The sequence below is a fragment of the Oxyura jamaicensis genome, chromosome 1, assembly GCF_011077185.1.
Source record: "Oxyura jamaicensis isolate SHBP4307 breed ruddy duck chromosome 1, BPBGC_Ojam_1.0, whole genome shotgun sequence".
Lineage (NCBI taxonomy): Eukaryota > Metazoa > Chordata > Aves > Anseriformes > Anatidae > Oxyura > Oxyura jamaicensis.
The window spans coordinates 13,269,527-13,281,690 of record NC_048893.1 but is presented as its reverse complement, the minus strand read 5'-3'; the positions used below and the strand labels follow the sequence as shown (position 1 = coordinate 13,281,690).

Below are 12,164 nucleotides of genomic sequence, written 5' to 3'. Positions count from 1 at the left end.
TCAGCAAGCTGGGGCCCAGTGCTTTCAGATATATGGATAATGGTCCTTCCAGAGCAGGGCTGAGACCAGCTATTTTTGTACAACACAGGCTGCCAAACAGCTCTTGATTTCCAATCCAGCATGGAAGGTCTCCCACTATCTCTGCTATTATTAGAAGCAACCCACAAAATTGCAAAGGTGGTAGATGAGCTGAATGCAGAATCCTGCACTGCTAGATCTAGGGGGCACTCAGTGAAATTAGTAGGGGATCAATTTGAAACAGATAAAGAAAGTACTTTAGCCGTCAAACTGAGCTTTGGGAACTCGTGGCCATGTAGTATTGAAGAAGCTGATAGCATTAGAAGGTTTAGAAGCAATTAGGCAGATCCAGGGAAAACAGGTCAGTTAAAAGGAGTAGGCAGGGATATGAGCTACTTTCTTTTTCATTCCTGGCTCTGATCCTTGCTCTAAGTCTACCGGTGCCCCCTGGCATAGGTGGTACCCATGTAGCTGAGTATAAATCTCCCAAGCCAAGCACTCCCTCCTCACTGCCTGCTCTGCTAACATGGACAGTGCAATGCTGTATTACAGACATCCATATTACAAAGCAAAATTCTAAAGGAACCAAATGAACAAATCTTGTATGGGGTATAGAAAAAGATGGAGGTAGTGAAACTTAAATGCTAATGAAAAACACTGTACAATTGGGAACACAAACACATCCTATCTGCAGTTCTAGAGAATGTTAAGGATAAGTCGTGCATAGTACAGCAGTTACAGCAGTTTCAAGCTTTCTTACATTTTTGAGGCTGAAAAGTAAAACTTCCTCTGCTCTTTGCATTTCCTCTTCCCCAGCAACTTAGGAAGTAAGCCAGTATGTTAACTTTTACATATAGAACAAAATGAAACAGATCATTGTTTTTAAGCAATTGCCTCAAGGCCACTCAACAATAGTGTTTCTAAAGCAGTCCTACCTTTGTTTTCCAACTTGAGCTCCTCTGCTAGCAAGCTGTCTTGTCTGTTGCCAAGCACAAATGCCAGAAATGAGAGGATCAGGGCATCCAAGATTCCAATAATAGCCAGGATATATGCCCAGCGGACTGAACAAGCCCCCAGCGTGTACTTGTCTGTCTTTTCACCACACATCCGTTTTACCTCATCTGAATCCCAGCCATCAGGAAAAATCATACAACCCAGGACGAGACAGGCAGCTTGGAGAAAAAAAAAGAAAAGGAGAACAATGGGATAATGAGACCAAACTTTCATTTTGATGAGAACCTACACAGTTATCATTAAAGCAACACGCCTTTTCATCCTGAGCTTCAAAGCTAGTTTACTTCAAAACAAATAACACAATAATGTGTTCTGATTAACTATTTAACATAAAAACCTAAGACACAACATCAACTTGGCACCTTGTTTATTTTTTTTTAAATGTTACATCATGAATCCCTAGACAGTTTTGTACCAGTACAATCACATTTTCACAGAGTGATTTCTTTATTGTAATATGAAGGGATCCTCCAAAATAAAAGGGAAAAATGAGTGTTAAGATGGATATTCAAAGGAAACAGCGACTACCATCAAATGGTTGGGCAAACAAACCAGAAAATAAAATAGAGAGAAAAAAGCCTATCTCTTGTTTCTGATCTTCTAATTGCTTGCAACACGCACAGTTAATAGCAAGGATTTTTTTTTTTCCATGTAAATTGGCATTACCCCTTTAACTCAAATATATTTTATACATAAGGTTTGTACTCCTCAAAAACACAAGTTATGACATTGGTCTGCAAGGAAAAATAAGCTGTCAACATTGCTGTGAACTTCTGATCTGGTTTACCTGAGGAATCAATGCATGACATCTTGAACACAAAAAAGTCCTGATCCTTTTAACACCAATAAAAAATATGGAAGGCCTCTGCCCTCATGGAAAGCTAGCTGACATCGACTGCCAGCCACTCCTGGTGGGGTCAGCTGTGTTGTGGTGGGGACAGATGGGTGTTCAGGTGCTCATTCATCAGCCTGGGTGACCACTAAAAGAGGTCCATAACACAGTGACCGTAACACAGGGCAGAGCAGATGGGTACTTGCAGCAAATTTCCTAACAGAGCAATGTGTTTGAATAGTGCGTAGATATGCCCCCCTTCCTTGAAATATCATGGAATATCCCGAGCTGGAAGGGACCCACAAGGATCATAGAGCTCAACTCCCTTAGCATGGTTGATGAGATTCACTGGATCCTAAACAATCATAGAATCATTAAGGCTGGAATAGACCTTCAAGATAATCTGGTCCAACCATCACCCTACTACCAATGTCACCTACTAAACCATTTATAACTCTTAACATTATACTGGCACATAAATTACACACGCACACATGCATTTGTGACAAATACTTGCTAATTGAAAAGAACACATTTTGCAGCCTTCAGCCTTTTAAATATTTGCTGAACTGTCCCACAGTCTGAAAACCATAGATTACATATGAGTAGCTTGTGCAACCAATAGCTGCTGTGTGTTTGGGAACTGCAACAAATTCTTGTATTTTCTGGAGAAGCATAACCACTGGCATTTTACACACCTTTAATGCCCACAAAGAAAAATACACCCGCACTGAATCAATCTGATGAAATACCGTAACACAGAATCACAGCACAGCTGAGGCTGGAAGAGCCCTCTGGAGGCCAGCTGCTCCCACCCCTGCCCAAGCAGGGACACCCAGAGCAGGCTGCCCAGGACCACGTCCAGGCAGCTTCTGAAGGTCTCCAAGGAAAAGACTCCACAGCCTCTGAGGGCAGCCTGTGCCAGCACTCAGTCACCCACACAGATGTGAAAACAGGGCTCAGGAATGATATTTTTTTTCCTTTACTGTACAAAAACCCTCAAAAACACATCTATGGAAAGCATCCAATGTAGACCTGCACGTAGTATACTTGATAAATTCTTCCTGAGGAATTAACTTGTGTGAAAACATAATACCTTATAATACTTTCAAGGACAATTAGCCATAGAAGCAAGGACAATTAGATAAGGACTGATTTACTCAGCATATGCAGGTTAGGCAAACTGTAAGTTGCCTTTTGCCTTACCTGAACTAATTCATTAACACAATTTCAAAAAACCTTCCAAAGCTTTTTGAGACAAACTGTACAATAATTTTCTTTCTTGAACTGGTTACACAAACTTCCAAAAAGATGATTTCTTGTAGTCAACACATAAGCATTGCCCTCAGTTGTGAGGTGCTTCTTTGAAATGATGCATAAGAAAGGCTGAGAGAGCTGGGGATGTTCAGCCTGAAGAAGAGAAGGCATCCTTGAGACCTCATTGCAGCTTTTCAGTACTTAAAGGGGGCTTATAAGTAAGATGGAGAGAAACTTTTTGCTCAGGCAGATAATGATAGGACAAGAGGGAATGGTTTTAAACTAAAAAGGGAGATTTAGATTAGATGTTAGGAGGAAATTCTTCACTGTTAGGGGCATGGTGAGGCCCTGGCCCAGGCTGCCCAGAGAAGCTGTGGATGCCCCATCCCTGGAGGTGTTCAAGGCCAGGCTGGATGGGGCTTTGGGCAACCTGGTCTGGTGGGAGGTGTCCCTGCCCATGGCATGGGGGTGGAACTGGATGGACTTTAAGGTCCCTTCCAACCCAAGCTGTTCTATGATGATTATGATAAAATGTTTATACTGCCGGTGTTCATAAAAATGTCTGCATTTACCCAGGTGACTGTGACAAATGTTTGCTATAAAGTAGCAACTACCAAAACTAGTATACTTTTATTAATCATCCTCAAAATGTGATGAAGCTTAGTGCTCAGTTAATGATCAATAGATGAGGGATTTTTTTTTCTGTTAATTGCATAAGAATAATTAAGAAATACTGACATCTGTGTTTTTCTTTTATTACATACCACATTAGACATATGTTCCTAGTACTTCCTAAAAATTACTAAACTTTGTTCTTTTCCACCCAGGCAATCAAAAATATAGGCCCCAATCTTGGGAATTCAGTACACAGCTTCCCAGCTGAGTTCCTCAAATTTCTGATAAACTCATCTTTCCTGAATTTGGTACCTGGACATGTAGATGTACTCCCTGAACTTCCTGGAGTTATTCTGTTGGCTGCAGTTGGACTTGGTAATAGGGCACACACTCCAACCATTATGGTGGTTAGACTGGTTCCCTTTGCATGAAGGCAGACATCAAAGAGGGGATATTATTATCTCCTCTGCCTATACAGATGCTTTCTGTTAGATAGCTGCTTGGTCAACACTTCAGACACAGGAATCATACCTCACCTGGAAAGGTTAACATAAATAGGATTAGTCAACCTCAAGTCTTCACTTGTGGAGGGAACATTTTGCTCTGAATGCCTTTAAGAATACATACTTGCTCAATAGAATGAAACAGGTAATGATTCATTTATCAGCTACAAGGCTGAAAAGACAGGTATAAAATCCACCTACAGATCTACTTTGTATTGCAAGAATTTTTTTACATTTTAATCCTTCTAAAGAGGATTAGAATTTTTTTTTCTAGAAGGAAATTACTTTCAGTTTTCTAAAAATTTGAAGAATGGAAACCACTTTAAGTTGCAATTGCAGTGAAACTGCTAACAGATGATTTTATAACACAGACATGGGTCCCATATCTTTGTCTAAACTTCCACTGCCTCTAATGGCAATGTGACTGAAATAGAAATATGAAAAATATGAGAGGATACACTGCTACAGTTATACTTTTATTCACTTTTAATAAATTCAGAAACTTTCAGATTTGGAAAGCTCACCTATTGAATGAAAAGACTTAAATCATTGATTCTTACAGATGATTTGATTCAAGTAAGGAAAAAGTTAAATAGTTAAATCTATGTTAGTTGAAGACCGCCTTCTGTGTGCGAGCTAAATGCACCAAATTAGCATTGGCTTCTTGAGCCTGCCGACAGACCGCTCCAGTAGCTCTGTAGCTAATCAGAGCTTGTATAAGAAGCAGCCGGGGGAAATTGATAACAGAGACTGATTAGTGTCACTGACACTGTTCAGAGCTATTTAGGCAATTTTAAAACTTACAAGAATGATATCGACATTATTTTCCCATTGTTTGCCTGAGAAAGCTATTTGCAGGAATGGTGCCTTTGTAGTGATGACCCTGGACTTACTCCAGTCCCTTCTCTAATTTTCTTACAAGATGTGGGCTTACAAATTTTTTCACGTACATATAGGAGGTGGGTGAAACTTTTCAAGTTTTTAAAAAATAATTCCTAAATTCTACTTAAACCTGTCTGATATGCATTTACTTCTCTCTGTAAAAGCTTTTTTTCCCATATGAACAGGAGCTGCAACATGGTTTTCCTTTTGGGCTCTGAGTGACAAGAGAAATCATTCATTTTAAGAGGGAGAGTCCAAGATTTTGCCTCCTGGGATGTGAAGATGCAGATGTGACACTTTCAGAGATTGGAAACAGACCCTAAACTGGGTCTGACACTGACATGGCACATGTCAGCTGACGCTGACATGCTTGTGACTCTGACCAAGCTAATATTATCACAGCCTGTGCTCTGTGCATTAGCTCAAATGCTAATTAGCAAGCAAGTGGTTCACGATCCTATGTTTGTGCCAAAGATGGTGACATTAATATTACATTATTACATAGAATGAGGTTATATTTATAAAAAGGCTGTCTGTTATACAGGAAACCAGTGCTAAGAGATTGTTGCTGGCAGACTCCTCTCTCATTTTCATTCTTTCTCTGATAACATACCCGATTTGCTTGTATGTAGAGTATGATGATGGTAGATTTCCTGATAAAAGAATAAAAAAAAATGGAATGGGAATTACATTGACCATCTATTTTCTTTCCATACCCACCTATTCAATAGCCTCCATGGTTCCTAAAACAGAGAGAATCTTCATTTTCAGGTTTATTATAAATGGCATTTACAAAAAAAAAATGCTCATTAAACTTCAATAAATTGAATATGTATAATGTGGACTTTTGGTCCAGGAGACCAGACTCATTCTAATCTGAAATAAGACCCTAGAACCACATATAACAAAGCTTCAGCATTAATTGTTTTAATCCATTGATTCCTTCATTTTTCATCATCTTACTTGCTAATGTAGACAAGCCTGAATGTTCTAGAGGATTAAGATCATTTGCTTACAATGTTAAAGGTAAGAAAAAGGGTTTAAATCCCTGTGATAATATATAAGACAAAACAAATTATGGCCACCTAACTTGACACTAACTTCTTGATGACAAATCTGATAGGAAGATCAAGCAATATGTATATTTTCCACGCTGATTTGAATATATAGAAGAAGGAAAAAAGAACACCAAATATTAAGTGACTGGACAGCAAAGAGAAAGAAAATGATGTTGTGGAAAGCAGTAGTGAAGTAGACGCTACAGTCAGGGAGAGAAGACTCACCATAACCTAGCTGGGTTGACAAAGAGATCACTGGCTTTTTTTGATGCCCACTGAATGCACTTATACAACAAAATAGAAGCATTTGATCAGCTTTGCAAGATGTGACACTGGATAACTGAAATATGGTTGACCAACAGCCATTCCCAAAGACAAGCACTAAAGAGAATGAGTTGTTCAGAAAGGGGGAAAAAATGGAGTAATGTTATATGTGAAGAATGTGTTAAACTGTGAATATGTAAAAAGGAATGGCAAAGAAACAGTGCGATTTACTTCAGTTAGGATCACATAGGGGAAGAACTGTAAGAGCAATTTTACTGTACTAAGGGGGGCTGTTTCAGACCTTAAGTATTGGATTCATGTATGGATAGAGATTTCTTTGATATTACAGAGACAGAAATTCTGTGAGGGGTGGTATCATCATGGGAGCATTTAACTTCCAAGTTCTGATCATAAGCCATGATAATTAAGCTTTGAGATTAATGCAGATCTATGAATAATTTAGTACAACAGCTATCTTAGCTTAAGCATAAAGATAATACAAGAATACCTCAGGTTTTTATAAGTGTATGGCAGGTGACTCACAAGGAGTATCCCAATGACGCCATGTGAAAGACCACAATTCTGGTGTTCCAACCACAGACACATACAATTGGTATTTGTAATATCGTGTCCAGAAAATAAATGGAAACTGGGGACTATTAATGGATACGGGCCTAGTCACCATGTAGGCAAAAATTCCCTAGAAATGTCATGACAACAGATTGCTAACAGCTATAGCAGAGGTAGATGACTAAATGATGAAAAATGGTTAAACTGAAGTTACATAAGAGAAATTATAAAAATATTTCTTTACAGTGAAGCAGTTACGGGAGGTGGTATACCTAGAAGGATAGAAGCCCATATAAAGGTGCATGTCAAAAGTTACATTTATGCTGTGTCACCCTCTGTGGCGTCCACTGGCCCCGAGATCTATAGTAATTATTTTTTCCAATTTTTCCATTTAAAGTGTCTTAAATAACATGAAGACTGTGTCATAGCCCACCAGATTTTTCTAACATGTCTTTATGACACAGAAGGTGTGTGTTAGGAGCTCAGTGCGTCCGCTGAAGTTTCACACCTAGAGAGATCATGGGAATGAAAAAGGTGCTTTGCAAATGTGTGTGATCAGAGAGGGTCGTAGCCTGTCAGTCAGCTATCATGAAGCCAGGTTCACTGATGACGTGGGGACATCCAAAAGCCACATTTCTTACGTGCTAGTCTCCTAAAAAAGAAAAGTATATCTAATAAAGGAACCAGTTGTTTGCATTGCTTCTTTCTTTTTTTTTTTCTACTTTTTAGTTTATTATTTTTTTTGTTAGATCACAGCTTTCATACACTTTTGGTTTGGCTTTACTTGATAAGAAAATTTATTATTGAAAGTGTTTATTTTGAACACTGTCATAGTGGAGTATTACAGCTTTCTAATTTAATGTTAACTTCTCTTTGTAGAACATGGTCTTTAGCCAAATCATGTCAAATCAAAGCATACTGACTTGTGCTAGATTTAATAAATGAATCAACCCAATATAAATACAGTGTGGGCTATGGCAGACAGACTGGAGAATAGGTGCTATTATGAATGGCATAGGCTAGACATCTCTTGATATTTATACAACTGATATTTCTTCACAAGTTACTGATCCAAATAGTGAAGTTATTTTAAACTTGGTTTTGGTAAAGAGGAGGTAAAACAAAAAATATTTTAGTTTTTTTGTAACAGGTTAAATTAAAAATAAAAAAAAAAAAAAAAAAAAAGATAACACGAATAAAATTATTTCTGAAACTGTGTTTTAAAAATGCTTATTTCAGAGGGACAAACTTTGATAAGCTAAAGGAACTAGCTAAAAAGTTAACCAGACTGAAGAGGTCCATAATTAATTGCGGAGAATGCCTTGAATTTCATTCAGCCAAGAATTTCTGAAGTATCTTGAGAAGATGAAAAAAAATTCAGGAGTACTATTATCTCTACCCAAATTATTAGAATAGTATATTTCCTTCTGTGCTCACTACACATGGAAAAGGGACCAGTTAGCATTTTTGGAGGTTAGATAAGGAAAGCCTAAAAGATAGCTTGCCCAAAATAACCTGTGCTAATTCTTTCAAGAGAAATTGAAACAAAAAAAAAGTCTTAAATTATATTAACACAGACATAAAAAGAAAAGCAGAAATGAGCTAAGTTTGGAACCAGGAACTAAATCTTTGCCTCATTTTTGAGTAAAGAGGAAGATAACAGGAGGGCAATCCCCTTACAGCTGATTGGCATAAGCATTCGGAAATGGAAACTCCTGCCTCCAAGCCCATAGCAAAACTAAGATGATTATAAAATGCTCAAGCTAGAGGAATAGACGATCCAATCCCAAATAGTGAAATAGCCAACACATTGAACTGCAAGGCTACTAGCAAGTTTTTAAAACAAATTTACTGCTGAGATAATTTGGAACACCATATGTGCTACCTTATTTTTAGAAAAAGAAAATTAAATTGAGAATTGAAAAGTAACTGGAGCAAACACTCATCCATTAGTCTGATCTCAGATCTTTGAACCATTATTGAAGGAAAGAATGGAGATAAAAACAATGTGGGGTGAAATCAAGATGGGTTTATCTGATAACTAGAAAGAATCACAGAATCATAGAATATCTCAAGTTGGAAGGGTACCACAAGGATCATTGAGTCCAACTCCTGGCTGAACACAGGACCACCCAAAAAGCAGACCATGTGTCTAAGAGCATCATCCAAACACTTATTGAATTCCACCAGACTTGGTGTTGTGATGTTATAAAAGAAAGGTAATTAACGTGATTTTCACAAAACATTTGATACATAGAGAAACATTTGTCATAGAGAAACATTTATTAACCTGGAGAAGGCAGAGATTAGCATGAGAATTGAAGATGGTTATCTGACTTGTTTTTGGAGAGCTGATGTTTTGTGCTTCAAGTCTTGATATATGGATGTGTGGATGTATGGCATCTCAAGGATGAGTATGGGAATTAATCCTTAATATTTTCATTAGGAGCTTTGGCCAAAGTAGGTATTTGGCATTAAATCCCACTGATGGGAGGTACTATCAGTGCAGAAGACTATTGGAATAAATGGTGAAGAAGAGAAAACGTGACTATGTTGATCAGTCATTGGAGGACTATGAGCTACCAGTCAAATGCACCTATTTTTTTTTTACCTTTTTACCCAAAGGTAAATACAAGTGTTGGTAGTACCAGGGAAAGTTTTTTCAGCAGAATGGAAGCACTGGAACCATCTGGCACTGCACTGGTGGGGCCTGGTCTTCAGTGCTGCTCACAAATGTTCAAGAAAGATAGATTCAGCTGGAAAAGATGCCAGACAGGGCTAGCAGGGTTTCTGGGCATAGAAGGAGTTTAGCATTCAGAAGGAGATAAAGGAATTTGCCATATTTAGCCCTATAAGACAAAGGCTCTTGTTGGTAGTGGAATAAGATTGTTCCCTATACAATCTATATGAGGCAAGTAAACTTCAGGGTAGTAAACTTCAGGGGCGGCCAAAGCTGTGTAAGTTAAAGAGGAAAACTGACACTAAAACAGTAAGTATAAACTGCCCACAAGTGAATGTAGGTTGCAAATTTCAGGATTTCTAATTGTTAGAAGATTGATGTTTGGAACAACCATTTCATTAGAGCAAGATTGTTTTAAGATGTAACATGGCATTTTGAAAAGGGTATTGCATGATTCTGTAATTGCCTATGATAAAGGACCCGGGTTTGATGATTTAGTAGTTTTCCACCAGGTCTCTGTTTTTATGCGGCTAAGGATAAACACCTTTAAAATTAATACAGAAGAAGGATGTCTAAAACAAATAACAGCCAGAGAATGAGTAGCTAGATAGAACTAGATAAAGCTAAGAACAAAAATAATGATGTCTATATCAAACTGAGAAGAAAATCTAGTAGGATAAATGGGGGTAAGAGGTAAAGAAGGAGGTCACCATTGGGCTCTCCCTGTAGTCTTTATAGAAAATTTCCTTCCTCCTTAATTATTAAAGGTTTGCAGAAGTGAAGGCAAGGAAATAAGAGTGACATAAAGTGATTTTCCTTTTTGTCCCAGTCCTCATCAAGATGTCCTGACATCCCTGCCAAACATTACGTGACTACAGCAGCCTGGTTTTGAGCTTGGGCAGTGTATGCTGCTGGCTTGTTTCTGGAATTACTGCAATAGGAAGCAAATCTCAATATGCTGTTGAGTGGCAAGTCAGGGAGTGCACCAGCCAACGTTTTCAGGATAAACAGCACAGTTCTGATGTGCAAGCAAGATCTGGAAGCAAGAGAAATTCATACAAAATGGAATTTATACAATAAAATCTATTAATAATGAATTCTTAATAAATGTCCATTGTTTCAGTCTTTTGCTCCTTCTGAAGACTAAGAACTTTGCATCCAGTAAGTACTTAATTACAACAACAAATATGAAAAAACAAACAAATAAACAAACAACAAAAAATGGGTGAAAACCTCTAAAAAAACATGTATTGTTGCCTAGAGAACAGATCTGCATGCCTTATGGTGCTGGTGCACAAAAGAATATTATGATTACTCTGCATAAACACAAGAGAATGGATCCCAGAGAGGGGGAAGAGCTATTTAACTGGAAGGGAATTTTGGCACCTGAACAAATGGATGTAAACTGTCCAGGAATACATTTAGGCTGTAAAGTAGAAGGCAATTTCAAATAGTCAGGGGAGAGGTTTTGGCACATGCTCTCTGTAGCTGCAGTCAGGCCAAAAAGTTTAAGGTGTCCAAGCTGATGCGGTTAAACGGTTATTAAAGATGGAGTTTAATCAGTATATTAACAAATTATTAAGATGAATTTCTCTGTGAGGCTAAACTCAGCTACCTTGGACCTTTAAAATATATATAAAATAAGTACTTTAAGGACTACATTTCTCAGTCTTACACCAGGTATCTTCAGATGTCAGAAGCCTGGGCTCATCACTTTTCTCAGCATATGGTGACTGCAGTAGCTGCAGAGCTGGATGTAGGGATGTGCCCAGCAATGCATACAGCACCTGCTCAAGCCTTAGGGCAGGCACAGTGTTGAAGGCAAACTCCAAGTTTGAGCACTATGGGTATTTTTCTGCAAAACTTCAGATTTATTTTCCTTTGACCATAAGTTTAGCAAAACTTTCTACCTGGATAAATCTTGCACTGTATTGCAGCGAACAAAGCCTCTTCCTGATTTTTTTTTTTTTTTCTGCCTACATGAAACCAGCTCAGCTTATGCTGCATAACCAGTAAGTTCACAACCAGCCAGGCTTCCCTACAGTGTTACAGCTGCAGCCCTTGACTGCAGGGGGTTGTTTGCATCCCACCTGGTACATGCCACGGAGCACGCTAACAGCAGCAGCGTATTAGTAATGCATTAAAGAATCAGTCCAGACAGACTGCTGCCTGAGAGGAACATCTGGTATGACATCCTGCTCATGTTCACAGTTTCATTTCCATGACCACTGAAGGGTATTTGACAGTCATGATTGGAAATGATTGGGAAACAGGGTAACTCACCCATCCAGTACATGAAACAGCATGGGTCAGCAGTCAACAGCTGATCGAGTGATTTCAAAATAGCTGCTGAGAACCCAACCAATTGTTATCCAACCTCTTCTTCGCTGGCTCTTGCCAAGAAAGAAACACGAACAATGAAAACACTTGCAAGAGGAAAATAAATAAAATGGGGGGGGGGGGGGGGGGGG

At 38.5% G+C, this 12,164-nt stretch overlaps 1 protein-coding gene across 3 annotated transcripts in view; it reads right to left on the bottom strand.

The window, feature by feature from the left end:
- LHFPL3 (LHFPL tetraspan subfamily member 3) overlaps window positions 1-12,164 on the bottom strand; it is a 249,386-nt gene that overhangs the window by 76,235 nt on the left and 160,987 nt on the right. For all 3 annotated transcript variants that reach the window (XM_035316146.1, XM_035316067.1, XM_035316084.1), the window contains exon 2: window positions 954-1,190. In XM_035316146.1, the coding sequence (XP_035172037.1) occupies window positions 954-1,190 (237 nt within the window). The remainder of the gene's footprint in view (window positions 1-953; window positions 1,191-12,164) is intronic.